We start from the raw sequence: 18,473 nt of genomic DNA, 5'->3' as shown, positions 1-18,473 counted from the left end.
AAAATCCAATAAATTTGCCTTCATTGATAAAAGTAACCTTTACATTTCTGCAATAACTTGGATGTTTTTAAATCCAATTATATATTTTTATGTCAAGTGTTTCAAAACAAAAATGATGTTCTTATTTGCAGAAAGTGTATGTATTTGGGGGCAGTTGCTACATAGTGGGCTGGACACTCCATAAAAAACATGGACAGACTTAACAGATCTAAGAGGGATATCAGTTATACCCATGAGGAGACTTCTGGATCTGTCCATTCTCTCATCAACCCCAACAGGCCACACCTGAGGCTGTGACAGTAACATGTTCTGCAGCTGACTGTCCAGATGCATGTTCAGTGATTCCAGGCTCTCCTCAGTGGGTTTCCAGGTGGTGGGGTTCCTTCCTGGCTCTGTTCAGTGCACTGGAATAGCAAGTTCTGATATAAGTCCTCTGGTTTTCTTGCTAGCAGCCCTCAGGGCATACTAACAGAGGATACTCCACCTCCCCACCAGGATGCTCGCAACCAGAAGCAACCTGAAGAGACAAATATTTTGTGGGACAGATGTAATCCATTCCCAGCACACTAATATGCCAAAGCACATCCACAGCAAAGCTCTGTAATGCAAACTTTTGTTCTGTTCTTTAAATCATTGCTATGGAATTTGGGCTTCCCTTGTGGCTCAGCCAGTAACAAATCCACCTGCAATGCCGGAGACCTGGGTTCGATCCCTGGGTTGGGAAGATCCCCTGGAGAAGGGAAAGGCTACCCTCTCTAGTATTCGGGCCTGGAGAATTTCATGGACTGTATAGTCTGTGGGGTTGCAAAGAGTCGGACACAACTGAGCCACTTTCACTTTCTTGGGGTAGCCCCTACCCCAGAGGAAAGGCATATTCTGGGGAATGGCATTCACTAGAATTGTGCAGATCACCTTCTACCATGCCCTGATAGGGAATCACAGGAGACCATGGTGGGCCAAAGTCATTGATAGTAAATACAAAATTTGATTTAAGATTATCTCCTATGTCTCTTGCCAGAGGATACTGTTAGGTGTTAAGGGTTTTCCTGTTTTATTTGTTTGCTTTTTTTTTTTTTTTTTTTTTAGATCTTAAGTTAATCATTTAGCAAATGTCTTGTGATTCTTTGTAATAGTTAGGTGTTTGGGGTCACAGAAGTGGGCTGTGGCTAAATTAATGGAAAAATGAGAGATGGGGAGAGGAAGAGAGAGATAGAGACAGAGAGAAGAATTTATTTGAAAGAATATGGGATGTACCAAACGAGAAAAGCCAGACTTCTGAAAGAAATGGGTCAAGGGCCATTCTGAAAATTGAAAGACCAACATTAATCACTTTCTCTCTGCTTTTGCCATGAATCGATACCAAGACTTTTCTGTCTCAGGACCACTTTCCTCAAGATTCAAGTTCCTGCGAGCAGAGCCCAGTTGTTTATCTTGGCTCACCACCCCCTTCCCAGCTGCAGAGACAGCTGAGCGCCTTTATTCCAGGCCCAGTCCTGACTGTGACCAGCAGGACAGTCCATCAGGAAAATTCAAGAAACAAGCTCAAGAAGAATGAACGACAGATCTTGAACAAACAGAAACAACAGATGTTCAATTTACCAAGTCTACTCCATTTTTTAGGTGAGGAAACTTGAGTCCCTGAGGTAAAAATGTTCTTCTCCACAACCTCACTGTTAGTCAGTGATGAGGCCAGGACCAGAAAATCCCTTTACCATCTTCCAGAATCTTCGTCATTTCAGTACTTTTCCTCCTTTACAATCTGGATGTTCAGTTCTTTTAAACCTCTGTTTCTTAGAAAAATGAAATAAAATCTTACAGTGTATCCTCAAAATACCGTGAGGTGAGCTGATTTCTGGGAAATACATTACTAAATGAAATACACCTTTTTATAACCTTAAAGATAAATGTCAGACAAATATTCTGAGGATGAATAGTTGCCAGGAAGCTGAAGAAGGGTTTGTATTTGGCTGTGGGCAACCAAAAAGGATATATAGAAGAGCTGCTTCTTTCTTATCTGTGGAATCTGACAGTGTTAATGATGATGTCAAATGCATTTTCAGGCATATTTTTCCAAGTTATTTGTGCTGGGAAGTACACTGTCTTGTAAAATGTCAGAGTGCAGCTTTTTCAGTGGGAGCCATTTTTCATTTGAACGCACTGAAACAGGATTTTCATGGAAAATATTCAAGTTTTGTGAGGCACCTTAAATTATTTCTAATGCCACTGTAATTATGAGGACCTGCAGCTGGCATACCTGAAGCGATAGTCAACATATGAGTTCTATCCTTGACCTAAAGGTGGATTTACATGGTTTGAAAGTGTGATGGAGCATATTTTTCAGTTCAGGACCATCCTGTAGTAATCTCAATACTATAAGAGGGCTTGAATGTCAGCTCCTCCTAAGGTCTTCCTTGGCCATCATACTTAAGTTTCTCATAGTAATTATAACTGCATTCTAATGTTTACTCAGTAGTGTATAGCACAAGACCTAATTATATGTTTTCTAAGAGAGCAGTATGTGTAGCCCTTAAGATCACAGAACTAAAGCAATCCACTGAGTTCAAAATCTCAGCTTCACTAATTATAGTAATTATACTCGTTGCACTTGCATAACCATAACTAACCTCTCCAACTCTCAGTTTCTTTTACTGAAAAAATGTGGCAGGGTGGTACCCATTCTTAAGGATGTGGTGAGAATTAAATGAGGTAACATGTGCCAAGCACTTTTAACAGTGCCTCATCTGTGGTGAGCATCATGTAAGTGTTTTCTTATTGCTGTGATTAATGTGTTACCTGTGTCTCTCTCCTCTCCACCTGCGTTAGACTGTGAGCTCTGTGAGGGCAGGAACCATATCTCTTCTCTCCAGTAGATATTCAGAAGGAAAAATACGTCTCACACAGTTGAGGGTCAATCAATATTTGTAGGTTGAATGGATGAATGTATGAATGGATGAGCCAATTTGATCATCTACCAATTGCATTTGCACACATTTGAGCTAGAGAATGGTGCTGTCAGTGATACCAAATACTTTTCTCACTTTACAAGTTAGTAAACTGAAGCTTAGAGTTATTAAATGACTTTCTCAAGAGCATACTTCAAATGTAACAAATCCTGGGCTTGAACTCAGTTCTGACTCCAAATCTCTTTCTCCTCTGATTCAATCTTTTATTTATTTATTTTTCATCTCTGAATCTTGTCTTCAAGACTTTTCTAAAAAATAGGGGGAAAATTTCCCTGCTTATTGCTTTGTTTGAGCATCAAAAGTTCAACTAGGTAAAATGCATTAAACTGTTATCCTAATATAGGCATTATTACTCTGTTTAGTATTTAAGGGATTGCATGAGTAGCTTGATTGCTTAGTGAAATGATTTTACATAGGGAAGAGTATTTTAAAAGAAGGGGGAGAGAAAGAAAGAGAAACTGGGTAAGAGAGTGATAAAGAATTTGCAATAGGAATTGGCTTTGAATTCTGAAGTATTTCTTGATCCCTGACCATGTGATCAGGTCAAGTTGGTCAAATAACCTAGAGAGGAAAGGTGAGTGCCTTTCTGATGTCTCAATATATTTCCTAAATTATTGAGGTGCAGTCAGGATGTATCTCTGGTATTTTGACATGTATTTTCAGCTCCTGGCCAATGACATTAGGGAGCTATAGTTTTAGCCTTGTGTTTTATTTACCTTTATATATAAATGCTGAGTTTCCAGGATGATAAATTCAGGAAAGTTCTAACTTACTTTTCAATATCTACCAAGAATTGTCAATTCTGTCTAGATATTGAGAAAGTTGAAGAAAGAATACTCACACACACAAAGTAGCTTAGGTAGTAGTGAGAAACACATCTGGTCAATAACATGATAATTAATAATGGAATCAGTTAGCAATTATTGAACATTTAGTAGATGGGAGAAGCTGCTACATGATTTTATGTGCATCACTTAACTGACTCATCCATGTTTTTGAACAAATATTTACTGAAGATCTATTATTTTCCAGAAACAGTCCCACTAGCTAGACACTTAATGATTAAAAAAAAAAAAAAAGTGCTCAGTCTTATAGAGCTTATGTTCTAGCAGGAGAGAAGGCAATGAAAAAGCTGGCCAATCAATACTGCATAAGCTATCAGATAATTATAAGTTCTATGAAGAAAAAGAAAATAATGTGTAAGAATAAAGAATAATGGAGGCCTGGGATGATTAACTGGAGAAGGAAATGGCAACCCACCCCAGTATTCGTGCCTGGAAAACCCATGGACAGAAAAGCCTAGCAGGCTACCATCCCTGGGGTTGCAAAGAGTCCAAGTCCCTGAGATAGTACAAAGCTAGATTGGGATTGCCAAACCACTAAGGCACAAAGCACTATGAATGAGGTCCATGAGTCAGGCAGGGTACCTGGGCTTTGAAGAAGAGGCGGGGAGTTTGGATTTTCTCCTGAATGTGATGGAAAGCTCTTGCAGGGTTTGGGAAGAATGACAAAATTAGATTTACTTGTCAAAAGATTTCTGGTTGCTGCATAGGGACTTGTTTGTAGGTTATAAGGGTAGCAAGGGAAGAAGCTGGTAGAACACCTGGAAGCTATGGTGCCAGTCCAGGAAGGAGACAGTGGTACCTGTGAAGGATGGAGGTTGGAGGGAAGTAGTCAGGTTTGGAAGAAGGCAGAATTCTCTTCTGATTAATTTCATTCTCTGATTAAAATTCAACTCCAGCTTCCTGGTGGCTCAGACGGTAAAGCATCTGTCTACAATGTGGGAGACCTGGGTTCAATCCCTAGGTCAGGAAGATCCCCTGGAGAAAGAAATGGCAATCCACTCCAGTACTATTGGCTGGAAAATGCCATGGACAGAGGAGCCCGGTAGGCTACAGTCCATGGGGTCATAAAGAGTTGGATACAACTGAGCAACTTCATTTTCCTTTCCTTTCCAGCTTATTTGGCATTAGTGGTTGGGGCATAGATTAGGATTACTCTGATACTGAATGGTTTGCCTTGGAGCAAACAGAGACCATTCTGCAAAAGTAGGAAGTCAAGAGATACCTATAGTAATAGGCAAGTTTGGCCTTGGAGTACAAAAAGAAGCAAAGCAAAGGCTAACAGAGCTTTGCCAAGAGAATGTACTGGTAATAGCAAACGTGCTCTTCCAACAACACAAGAGATGGCTTTACACATGGACATCACCAGATGATCAATACCCAAATCAGATTGATTATATTCTTTGCACCCGAAGAAGGAGAAGCTCTATACAGTCAGCAAAAACATGACCGGGAGCTGATTATGACTCAGATCATGAATTGCTTATTGCCAAATTCAGACTTAAATCGAAGAAAGTAGGGGAAATCAGTAGGCAATTCAGATATGACCTAAATCAAATCCCTTATGGTTGTACAGTGGAAGTGAGAAATAGATTCAAGGGATTAGATCTGATAGACAGAGTGCCTGAAGAATGATGGACTGAGACTCATGATATAGTACAGGAGGCAGTAATCAAAATCATACCCAAAAAAAAGAAAGGCAAAAAGAAAAAATGGCCATCTGAGGAGGCCTGACAAATACCTGAGAGAAGAAGAGAAGCAAAAGGCAAAGGAAAAAAGGAAAGACATACCCATCTGAATGAAGAGATCCAAAGAATAGCAAGGAGAGATAAGAAAGCATTCCTAAGTGAATAGTGCAAAGAAATAGAGAAAAACAATAGAATGGGAAAGACTAGAAAACTCTTCAAGAAAATTAAAGATACTAAGGGAACATTTCATGCAAAGATGGGCACAATAAAGGACAGAAATGGTATGGACCTAAGAGAAGCAGAAGATATTAAGAAGAGGTGGCAAGAATACACAGAAAAACTATACAAAAAAGATCTTCATGATCCAGATAACCATGATGGTGTGATCACTCACCTAGAGCTAGACATCTTGGAGTGTAAAGTCAAGTGGGCCTTAGGAAGCATCACTATGAACAAAGCTAGTGGGGATGATGGAATTTCACCTGAGCTATTTCAAATCTTAAAAGATGATGCTGTTAAAGTGCTGCATTCAATATGCCAGCAAACTTGGAAAACTCAGCAGTGGCCACAGGACTGGAAAAGGTCAGTTTTCATTCTAATCCCAAAGAAGGGCAGTGCCAAAGAATGTTCAAACTGTAGCACAATTGTAGTCACTTCACATGCTATCAAAGTAATGCTCAAAATTCTCCAAGAGAGACTACAACAGTATGTAAACTGAGAACTTCCAGATGTTCAAGTTGGATTTAGAAAATAAAATAAAATTAAGCTTCATGAAAAAAAAAATAGAAAAGACAGAGGAATCAGAGATCAAATTGCCAACATCTGTTGGATCATAGAAAAAGCAAGACAATTCCAGGAAAACATCTACTTTTGCTTCATTGACTACGCTAAAGCCTTTGATTGTGTGGATCACAACAAACTGTGGGAAATTCTTCAAGTGATGGGAATACCAGACCACCTCACCTGCCTCCTGAGAAATCTGGATGCAGGTCTAAAACCAACAGCTAGAACTGGATATGGAAAAACAGACTGGTTCAAAATTGGGAAAGTAGAACATCAAGGCTGTATATTGTCAACCTGTTTGTTTAACTTATATGCATAGTACATCATGTGAAATGCCTGGCTAGATGAAGCATAACCTGGAATCAAGATTGAGAGGGGAAATATCAATAACCTCAGATATGCAGATGACACCACCCTAATGGCAGAGAGCGGAGAGGAACTAAAGAACCTGTTGATGAAAGTGAAAGAGGAGAGTGAAAAAGCTGGTTTAAAACTCAACATTCAGAAAACTAAGATCATGGCATCCTGTCCCATCACTTCAGGGCAAATAGATGGGAAAACAATGGAAACAGTGAGAGACTTTATTTTCTTGGGTTCAAAAATCACTGCAGATGGTGGTGACTGCAGCCATGAAATTAAAAGTTGCTTGCTCCTTGGAAGAAAAGCCATGACAAAACTTGATTGTGTATTAAAAAGCAGAGACACTACTTTGCCAACAAAGATCTATCTAGTCAAAGCTATGTGTTTCCAGTAGTTATGTATATATGTGAGAGATGGACCATAAAGAAGGCTAAACACTGAAGAATTGATGCTTTTGAACTATGGATTTGGAGAAGACTCTTGTGAGTCCCTTAGACTGCAAGTCCAGGGAACAAACCAGTCAATCCTAAAGGAAATCAGTCCTGAATATTCATTGGAAGGACTGATACTGAAGCTGAAACTCCAATACTTGGGCCACCTGATACAAAGAACTGACTCACTGGAAAAGACCCTGATGCTGGGAAAGATTGAAGGTGGGAGGAGGAGGCGACAACAGAGGATGAGATGGATGGCATCACTGACTCAATGGACATGAGTTTGAGCAAGCTCTGGGAGATGGTGAAGGACAGGGAAGCCTGGCATGCTGCAGTCCATGGGGTCACAGAGAGTCAGACACGACTGAGCAACTGAACAACAAAGAACTGAATGAAAACAAGTTAAAGTCATTAGCTGAAAATGTCAAGGTTTGAAGAGACTAAAAGAGGTGTGAGTTTGTCCTCAGAGAATAAGAAAGTGAACAGAGTAAGACTATGTGAGAAGTAGTAGGGACTGTTTGAAGTTTGTAGTCCTGAGTCTGATGTGGCACAGAACCACATAGTTGTGAGTTCTTCTCCATCCACCTTCTGGTAAAGGCAGAGAATTGGGTTTAACTGAGCTGGGGTTTTGCCAGGTGAGTGTGGTGAACAAGAAGTAGGAACTGAGAGATAATACTGTTGAATTCTGGAACCTAAACCAGTAGAAGGTAATGGTATGAGATGGTAGTGGCAGTGGTAGATCAGAAATACGGACATTGGTAGATCAGACTATCTTGATGCTGCCAAAGATCGACTGGAGTATGTGATGGACTGAGTATTTGTGGCTCCTCAAAATTCATATATTGAAACCCTAACCCCCAAGATGACAGTATTTGGAGGTGAGATCTTTGAGGGGCAATCAGATTTAGATGAGGTCATGAGGACGGTTTTTCTAGTAGTCATGTATGGATATGAGAGTTGGACCATAAAGAAGGCTAAGCACTAAAGAATTAATGCTTTAGAACTGTGGTGTTGGAGAAGACTCTTGAGAGTTCCTTGGACTTCAAGGAGATCAAACCAGTCAATCCTAAAGGAAATAAACCCTTAATATTCATTGGAAGGACTGATGTGGAAGCTGAAGCTCCGATACTTAGGCCACCTGATGCAAAGAGCTGACTCATTTGAAACGACCCTGATGCTGGGAAAGACTGAGGCAGGAAGAGAAGCGGGTGACAGAGGATGAGATGGTTGGATGGCATCACTGACTCAATGGACATGAGTTTGAGCAAGCTCCAGGAAGATGGTGAAGGACAGGGAAGCTTGGTGTGCTGCATCCATGGGGTCACAGAGAGTCTGACACAACTGAACAACTGAAAAATAACAACAAATGAGGGTGGTTCCCTCATGATGGGATTAGTGCCCTCATAAGGAGAGACCAGAAAAGTAGCTCTCTTTTTCCTCTATGTAAGCATACAGCCAAGAAGAGAATCCTCACCACAGCCTGATCTTGCTGGCAGCCTGAACTGGCACTTCTAGCTTTCAGAATGGTGAGAAACTAATCTGTTGTCTAAACTACCCAGTCTATGTGTTTGCTTGTTTGTTTGTTTTATAGAAGCCCAAACTAACTAAGACAGGCTAGCAATTGAAGTGAGTTGAAAAGTGCGGTGCGAATTGGCTCTCAGATGCTTAATGTGGAGACTTTGAAATGACCAGGGCCATGTAATCCTGGAAGTGGGTTATCTTACTTAGCATAACACAGTATTTTATATTTTTTAGTTTTTTCTCCTCTATGTCATTTGACACCTCTGGGTTGCCAAAATCATCATAAAGTTGAGACAAGCCAAGAACATCAACAACAAAGTGAAGTACTTAATTTAGATTGTTAATGGCTGAGAAGTGCCTCCTTTTACGGTTATGACTGTAATACTGACGTGGTTCCGGGGGTGCGATGATGAGGTAAGAGCATAATATCATGGCTTTGGGGCTATATGAGGATGCCCACACATCCGCCTCCACCAGTGCCTCACCATACCCAGACAGGCAATAGTGAAAGTTTATCAGCAGGTTAAGTCGGTGTCCTAGGGAGCCAGGGAGTCTCCTAGGCAGAGAATCCTCAGTCGGGGAAGTCATTCCTGGATGGCAGCCAGCTCTCAGTGAGTTCCCACCACGGCCTACTTTTCAGTATGGGATCTAAGTTTTAATTTCGCGCAGGTGGAGGTCGGTTTTCGCGCTGCGGGTCAGTGCGCAAGAGCTGAGCTTCCGCTCTCCAGCAATCCTGAAGTCAGAGTTCCTAGACGGATCCAGGAGGCTTCCCAGGGGGCCGTGGGTGCCTGGTCTCCTCAGCCTCGCTGCTGCAGCATCCAGGGGTGCGTCCCCCTTTGCCGATTCTTGACGTCAAGCCCCGACCGCCACGAAGCCTCGCCAGGGCTGTGGAGAGCAGAGGGAGGGTGGCGGGGAGGGGAAGCCATTGCAGCAACAGCTTGGAGGAAGGAGCTGGACGTCTCCGCCGAGAAAAACTGGGGGTGGCAGCCAGAGTAGGGGAGGCGGAGGACCTGCTCGCTCTGGGAGCCGCTGGGTTGCTGCAAAAAGGGGCGGGGAGAGGCGGGGGCGCTGCCTGCACCGCTCTGGCTCCAGCGGTGCCCGCGGGGAATGTGACATCAGCGGCGCCGGGCGCTTGCGGCTGGAGGAGGCATCTCGCCTTGGCTGCGCTGTGCACACCTCGCCCCGGGGAGGACGCATCCCGGGCAGGCGGCAGGGATGTCGGCGAAGGAGAGGCCAAAGGGCAAAGTGATCAAGGACAGCGTGACCCTCCTGCCCTGCTTTTATTTCGTGGAGGTGAGTTGGCCCAGCGCCTTGGCATAATGCAGATCCTCCGGGCGGCTCCGGAGCCAGTTCGGGTCCCGGAAGATGTTGGAGGCGCAGAGACCGTGCTGGGTGCGCGCTGCTGCCCCCAAATGCCCCCACGCTCCCCTTTCCCCCCTAGGTTTCTCGGGATCTCCCCGGAGTGTGCCTGTGAGTGCCCGCCAGCCAGGCTGGTTGCCAGTAGCGTTGCCACTGCTAGGTGGCCTGCAGACGGGGAGGTACCTGTGTGAGTGAGTGTGGGGCTAGTTCCCTGGCCCTCCTGGACTGCCTGTGTGCACAGCGTCGTCCCTGGCCCGGAAGGGCCATGATGCTGATATTTTAGGATTTGTGTCCTCAATCTACAAATACCTGTCTAGAACTCTGTGAGCTTTCTAAGGGAGTTCAAATACACACAGTCATGCCCTGGGTGTTTGAGGGCTGGGGATATTTATATAGGATTAGTAATATCGATTGCTTTATTACACAAAAACAAAAACAAAAAGCCCCTCCCCTATTAAAATTACTATGATGTTCACATCTGCTTCTAAAATTGGGTCCACATCTCTAGGTATCAATCTATTGGCTTTTTTCCATGGTTAACAAAAATTATATGCATATATACATGTATATGTATACATATGTATACGTATGTATAATATTTTTAAAATAAATGACATCATCTGATTTTACATGGTTTGTACATGTGCATTTATTCTGCGCTGAGCAGTATCACAGATAAGCAGTTAACATGCAGATATAATCATAATGAGCGTCTAAGTTACCAAAATGCGGTATTTAAGAGAGGAACAATTTATGGGAGGGTTATAAAGATTGACAGGTCCGGTGATTCCATGCACTGTGGTCCATTGCATTAGGAAGACATTTTTAAGCAAGAGGTTTATTAAATCATAGGTAGAGGAGAGATGTGTTGGATATGTTTAGTGAAATCATATGGTTTTTAAGCATAAAACTATATTCTGTGTAATTAGAGCCTGGATTGCAGAGAGAAGTATAAGACCATTGCTGAATTATAAATATCCTTCCTTGGTTGTCTTTTCAGCCAAATATGGAGGTTTAGCACTTACAAGTACAGATAGTAGATTCTGTATCTGATGATTGTGAGGCTTATCTGTGTTGAGGTATAGTCACTGTTTTGAAACTTGGGAGAAGTGACATTGTCAGATTGTTTTTATAGATAACAGTATACCTGCAAGTTTCCCTTAGGTCTTGCAAATTTAAAAAAAAAAAAAATGGTTTCAGGGTTAAAAAAAGATGTACGTGATTTGCATAAGTCTCAGAGAAATGATGGGTGATTCCTTCATCCATGACCCATAGAAAAGAAGGGAAAAAACTGACCTGTTTATTTAAAGTAATTAATTGATTCATTTATTTTTGTCCTTTCTCTTTTCACAAGGGATTTTGAGGCCATGGTTTAGATAATTTTGTTGAAAGCTTATGAAGAGTTTTCCAGAGGAAAAAGATGTGGGCACAGAAGATTCCATGATGAACAGGGTTAAGGGATAGAGAGATGAGATCCCTGCCTTCAAGTTAAATCCTGTCAGGCCACTTGTCGCATTGCTAATCCTCTGTGGTTTTGTGCAAAAGCACGTTCATTCCCTTCTGGATCTATTACATCTGTCCAGGAGAAATCAGTTAATTGCTGGCTTCTGCCTCCAGAACAGAGTGCACCTGAAGTCAGCTAGAATCTGACCACATTTAGATTGTAGCTGTATGACTTCGAGGAAAACACTTTCATGAAAGAGGATGCAAACCAGAGAATTAAGGATCCACCTTAAAAGAATCTATGTGTGCACTTTTGAGGTGCCTTTAATAGGAGTACATTATCTTTTAATTTAAAATTTTAAAAGTAAAAATGCCTCAAAATTCATTTGAAATATGTTCTCTAGGAACAAACATCTCACAAATGTTTGTTCTTTTCCATGAGTGGAAACAGCCCAAAATCATTACCTTCACTTTGACCCATTCACATACCCTCTATGGATTCCCTAGTAGGGCAAGCTATAGAACAATTGCTTGAAAACAATTCATGGAGTCTGCATGTGCACTTATGACATTATGTCTTGAGAGTAACAGACTTCAAGGGAAGAGCCACAAAACTGGATTGCAGATGGTCTCTCTGAAATTTATATTCATGATGAACCACTAAAGAGCCTCTCAAAAATGGGAGGAGACATTAGTACACCGATTATTTAAAGAGTTGACAGAATGCACTACTGTACTCCTTTGGAATAGCTCATTTTGTAGGCAGTGAGAATGAGCTTTGTATCTCTTTTGGAGGATGAACAAATATAGCATGACTTAACATGTCAGTAAAATGCTCTAGACTAATGGCACTTTGCTTTCCAGCATAGTTTCCCCAGACCTTAGTAATTAAAATGGAAGAACGAAACATGAGTGAGTCTTTCACCACATATCAACCCAAAGCACATACTTCAAGTCTTTTCTGTTACGTCAGACAGTAATGTAAGGAGCAAAAAGGTTAAAAAGACCAGAATTTGAAGAGAAAAATGGGATCTAAGAATTGTTAGTTAGTTAGTTAGGTTCCGTAACTATCTATGTTAGGTTCGATAACCATGTACCATATCCCATACAAAAATAAATTCCAGACAGACCAATAATTTAAATTTTAAGAAATGGTTAAAAACGAAACAGTAATAACAGCATAACCATATATATTTTTAGATTTTACAGTATGAAAAACCTTTCTTAATATATAACTAAAGTCAGAAATAATATAGGAAAAGACTAACACATTTTCCTATCATCCCAAATAAAGTTTCTCTATAACAGAAGATACTCTAAAGAAATTTTAGAGAAAAAGCCTCTGGGTCTCAAGTCAGTGATACCATGGACAATTTAAACTTTGCCTTTCTTCTTGGAGTTCAGGCTGTTTAAAATTGCTATTCATGATAGCATTAAATATGAAGAAACTACATCTTCCTTGGTAGCTCAGCTGGTAAAGAATCCACCTGCAATGCAGGAGACCCGGGTTCAATTCCTGGGTCAGGAAAATCCCCTGGAGAAGGGAAAGGCTACACACTCCAGTATTCTCAGGCTTCCCTGGTGGCTCACATGGTAAAGAATCTGCCTGAAATGCAGGAGACCTGGGTTCGATCCCTAGGCTGGAAAGATCCCATGGAGGAGGGCATGACAACACACTCCAGTATTTTTGCCTGGAGAATCCCCATGGACAGAGGAGCCTGATGGGCTACTGTCCATGGGGTCACAAAGAGTCAGACATGACTGAGCAACTAAGCACAGCATAGCACATGAAGAAACTAACTAGGAAAGTGAAGAACAACATTCATTCCAACCAGATGGGGCTGAAATCAGGCTAAATTGAATTATGGCCAGAAAACCTGGTCTGATAGACAGATTGACCTGGTTCATATACCACCTGTTCTACATACTACTTGGATAATTCTGGCCAAGATACTTCTCTCATCCTCAATTTCTACATATGTGATAAAAATTATATGATATGACATAAATATATTTATTCATATGTACTAGCAATTATAATATCCATGTATCTTAGAAAATATTATGCAGTTAAAGCATGAAATATACCAGCTATCATACCTGAGCTAGAATATGCACTCAGGATGTATCAGGTGCTTTTGCATGGTGTCAGGGTATAGAAATTATATCCTATATATAGGGTGAGGTACTCAGTCACTAAAATCAAGTAATCATGTCCTAGGTGATGTCCAAACTCGATGATAAACAAAGGGTAAATTAATGGATAGAATTAATTTTTTCTTACATTTTTGCTTTATGCTGCCAATTGTTTATGCTGATAAAGGGGTTTATGGTTGACAGTAATTAAATATATCAATATTACATGTTAATTTGAAAAACACAAATGATTTCCAACATGGTACCTCACTTTATGAACATGTTCGACAATTCAATTTTGCACTGTTTAATTTGGGAAGAGAAAAGTCGAGTTATGAAAGGAACTTTAAAACAAGCATACCCTAGGCCTTATCAGGTTAAACAGAAAAGCGGGTGAAAAGGAACATTCCACTGAAGAAAAGGTTTCTCTTGCCTTTAAAGTTCCAAAACCCTCTCCAAGTGATGGTTGTATCACTTACAGTGCAATTGCAGCCGGCAGCACACCTCAAATTAATAAAAGGTGTTGTAGCCTAAGAACCCAGTATTGTCCATGAGAAGGCTGGTTCTGTGCCTAATACATTTCCTTTATGCAAAGCTTAACAATGGTTCCACCTGTGCTCAGACTCACAATTTTGTTCTCATTAGTCATCCTTTTCCAAGATACGAGTTCACACTGACTCAGTATCTACTATAAACAAATGACAAATTAACCTTGAAACCAAAAGTTGCAAGTTCTTAATAAATAAATGGGGAAAAGATTCTCTAGCCTTGAATGTGAAATAACTACCTGAAGCCAGTTCAAAATATTTTAAACATGACAGGCTTGAAATCATATAGAAAATTTTCACTAATTGAATATTGTACTTAATGGATATGTTTCAGGATTTTGTTAATGCAGGTTAGTTACTATAGTTTAAATCAATATCTAGACATTGCGTTCAGGAGTAAAAGCCATCATTTCTCTGTTACTGACTTGCCTGAAGAAGTTCAAAAGGCCTTTGTTTAAGGAAGCAAAGATACTCTGGTTAGTTCAGTCTGAACATCATGCCCGGACATTATTGTGTCTTGACAGAACCTTAATATGTTTTTATGTTTTTCCTCACTGGAAAGTGTCCACTGTATCTTAATTTTAGCAAACATTTATTCATAAGATTTCTGTTTAGCTCAAGATCTATGTGAAAATTTTATAACTCACACGATCTTCCTGGGAAATCTACCTGATTGCCATTTACATAAATTTTAGCATCAGCAGGAAGTACAAAATGACAACATTTCTGCATCACACATACCAAAATAGTGGTTGTAGGGTTCTTCCCTTTTCAGCGTGGCATAGGTGGTCCACTCAAAGAAGTCCAAACCCTACCTAGAGAGACAAGCTGACAAATCTTTCTTCTTGTTTTAAAGTTACAGTGCAGAGTCCTTTGGTGAAAAACAAAAAGGAAATAGAGACAATAATAGAGTCCTGGGTTCTAGAGACACTAAATGAGGACATTTCCACAAATACTGAAACCAGGTCTTGAACATAGAACCAACTGTTAGGGAATTCTATACTATTCCTAGGTTGCTCCACTGTCTTACTGTGTCTCCATGGTCAAGTCACTCATAGTGATCCCTGTCCTAGTAGGGAAAAAAATGGGTGCATTCTACCAACCTTAAAGGGTGTTAATGATAATAATAATAAAGAATAGACGATTTCAAGCCTCCTTTATATTACAGACTATGTATACATTATCTTTAATCCTGAGAACTACTTTAAATGGTAGTATTATTTGTATTAAGGTAGTATCAAGAAAGGGCTTCCCTGGTAGCTCAGCTGGTAAAGAATCTGCCTGTAATGCAGGAAACCCCAGTTCGATTCCTGGGTCAGGAAGATCCCCTGGAGAAGGGATAGGCTACCCATTCCAGTGTTCATGGGCTTCCCTGGTGGCTCAGACAGTAAAGCATATGCCTGCAATCCAGGAGACCTGGGTTTGATCCCTCAGTTGGGAAGATCCCTTGGAGGAGGGCATGACAACCCACTCCAGTATTCTTGCCTGGAGAATCCCCATGGATAGAGGAGCCTGGTAGGCTACAGTCTGTGAGGTCACAGAGGGTTGGACACGACTGAGCGATGAAGCACAGCACAGCACACTATCAAGAAGGCATTATTATCTGTATTTTTTAAATCAATAAGTTGTAACTCAAAGAGCTAAATGTCTTTCTGGGGACACAGCAGTTAAGTGAAGAGCCACGATTCGGGTGCTTGTCCATCTCCCTCTTGAATTACCATTACCCCAGTCTACCTCACAATGACTCGAATAATGCTAACCTTAACGAGGGAGTGGGTTGGGGAGACCTCTCCCGTGACTTGGCTAGCTTTGTGGTTTTGGAAGTCATGTGTGTGGGTGATGTCTTGTGGGGGTTCTACTCTGTGGAACAGAGTTTTCTCTTCATTTAGCTACTGAATTTGGCTTTGATAGTGCTATCTTCTGCTGAGAGCAACTGGTTTAATTCTAACACAGATGTGTAGACGGCACAGGGGCTCTACCCAAAAAGATGCTTCCTTTGGGAAAGCACAGGTGGTACCCTTGAGAGTCCTGTGAACGAAGAGTGAACGTGGAGCTTTGGGTAGACTGAGAGGGCAGAGTCAGAATTTTAAAAAATTTAGAAAAATAGATTGTGTATGTCTATGAGAATGATAGAGCACAGAGGAAAGAATTCCTAATAGAACAGAAATGGAGGGAGGTTAGACCAAGGAGGATTAGGAGAAAAGGCATGTGAAGGCAATGGACATCGAATCTGTGAGCAAGCCATGGCCGTTCCTTTAGGGATGTGAGTTGTCTAAATTGGCTTGTTAAATAAAAAGCATTAAGGGTGCAATTTTTAGTGTTTACTTTGGGAATCTGTTACAGATATTATCACAAAGATTTCTTCCCTGCATTTGTATACATCACAGGCTATTTCTCATGCAACGTATTAACAACAAAATATGAGGAAATGTCTTGTTGCTGAATTAGGTGTAATAAAGTCATGTACTCCCAGAACACTTGGTTTGATTCCCCTATCACAAATGAGAAAACTGTAACTTGAAAAGGTTAACTGAGTTACCTAAAAACACACTATGGTTAATATCAGACAAGAATACAGCCTGTCTCCCCACTGCTGTTCTAGTGCTCCTCTCTAATTATACTATTTCTAGAATTCCTTACATTACAGGGTTTCCCTCTGGATTATAATACAATATAGGTCATTATAATTCTACACATGAACAAATTGTGTTCACTTTTTGAACTTTATATCTAAATACCTTTATATATTTCATGTCACATTGCATTAGCAAGTTAGTGCAATTATGAATGGATCTTCTGCTTTTCCAAATTGTTAGGCTTGTTGAAAAGCATGTTTACAGCTAAAAATCATAAAATTGTAAGTGATACTTTTCTTTCTCGTTGCCTAATTGCCTACTTATCATTTCACAATGACTTCTTGGGACACGATGAGGTCTCTGACAGACAGGAAAGGAAAGTAGAAACATTGAAAGGAGTGAGGATATAATTTACAATATCAGTGACAAAATAACCTGAGTTTTGTTTACAGTTTGTTGTTTTTTTGTCTCTAAGACGTGTCTGATTCTTTGTGACCCCATGAACCGTAGCCCATCAGGCTCCTCTGTCCATGGGATTTCCCAGGCAAGAATACCAGAATGGGTTGCCATTTTCTTCTCCAGGGGATATTCCTGACCCAGGAATCGAACCCAGGTCTCCTTGCATTGGCAGGCAAATTCCTTACCACTGAGCCACCAGGGAAGCCTACTTTGGTAAAACCATTTACATTATAGTTTAATGTTACTTTTTCACATATCTTATTTCATGTGATCCTTTTAATACAACAGAGGAGTAGATATTGTCTGTTTTACAAATTAAGTAACAAATTAAGAGACTCATGCAGGTACAAGAATTGTCTAAAGCCCAAGTAGTGCTGTTTTCCTCTGTTGACCACAAGAAGAAAAATGGTTGTATTTACTGTAAAATGTCTAATAAGAAACATCTCAGCTTTCTTTAGTTTCTTCTAGAATTAATTAATTGAGACATGTACTTCCATGTAACTATGGAATAGAGTCATTTCCTTACAGTGAGCTGGGTTTTGGAATGTGAAAGCCAAGGTTATTATTGTTTGGTTGCTAAATTGTGTCTGACTCTTTTGCGACTCGACAGTCTGTGATCCCTCAGGTTCCTCTTCTATGGGATTTCCCAGACAAGAATACTGGAATGAGTTGTCTTTTCTTTGGACAAAATTGATGTAAATGTGTTTTTCCAGTCTTTAATTAGGCGCTGAATCAATCACCTCTTAGGTCCATCACTGGGTCTTTGTTTTGTTTTGTTGTTTTTTTTGTTTTTTGTTTTTTTTAGTTGTTATTGGAGTGTGTTTGCTTTACAATGTTGTGTTAGTTTCCTCTGTAAAGCAAAATGAATTAGCTATATATATATATACATATATCACCTCTCTTTTGGATTTCCTTTCCATTTAGGTCACCATAGAGCTTGAGTAGAGTTTCCTTTGCTATATAGTCGGTTGTTTGGTTGTTTTTAAATCACATACATTTACCTAAATCATCATAGGGACGATAACTGCTTTCTTATTTCTTATCATCAGATGGTTTCTATTCAATTCAGTTCAGTTTAGTTGCTCAGTCGTCGCTGACTCTTTGCAACCCCATGGACTGCAGCAAGCCAGGCTTCCCTGTCCATCACCAACTCCCGGAACATACTCAAATTCATTTCCATTGAGAAGTGATGCCAACCAACCATCTCATCCTCTGTCACCCCCTTCTCCTCCCACCTTCAATCTTTCCCAGCATCAGGGTCTTTTCAAATGAGTCAGTTCTTCTCATTAAGGGTCCAAAGTATTTGAGTTTCACCTTCAGCATGAGTCTTTCCAATAAATATTCAGGACTGATTTCCTTTA

At 40.6% G+C, this 18,473-nt stretch overlaps 1 protein-coding gene across 1 annotated transcript in view; it reads left to right on the top strand.

Annotated features, from left to right (window-relative positions):
• Nucleotides 1-9,472: 9,472 nt before the first annotated feature.
• Nucleotides 9,473-18,473, top strand: part of PLPPR4 (phospholipid phosphatase related 4) — a 55,138-nt gene continuing 46,137 nt past the window's right edge. The window contains exon 1 of the mRNA XM_027536425.1: nucleotides 9,473-9,884. Coding sequence (XP_027392226.1) covers nucleotides 9,807-9,884 — 78 coding nt within the window. The 5' untranslated portion in view covers nucleotides 9,473-9,806. The remainder of the gene's footprint in view (nucleotides 9,885-18,473) is intronic.

The sequence above is a fragment of the Bos indicus x Bos taurus genome, chromosome 3 (genome assembly GCF_003369695.1).
Source record: "Bos indicus x Bos taurus breed Angus x Brahman F1 hybrid chromosome 3, Bos_hybrid_MaternalHap_v2.0, whole genome shotgun sequence".
Lineage (NCBI taxonomy): Eukaryota > Metazoa > Chordata > Mammalia > Artiodactyla > Bovidae > Bos > Bos indicus x Bos taurus.
Note: the sequence above shows the minus strand (reverse complement) of the source record. Positions and strands in the feature narration are given on the sequence as shown.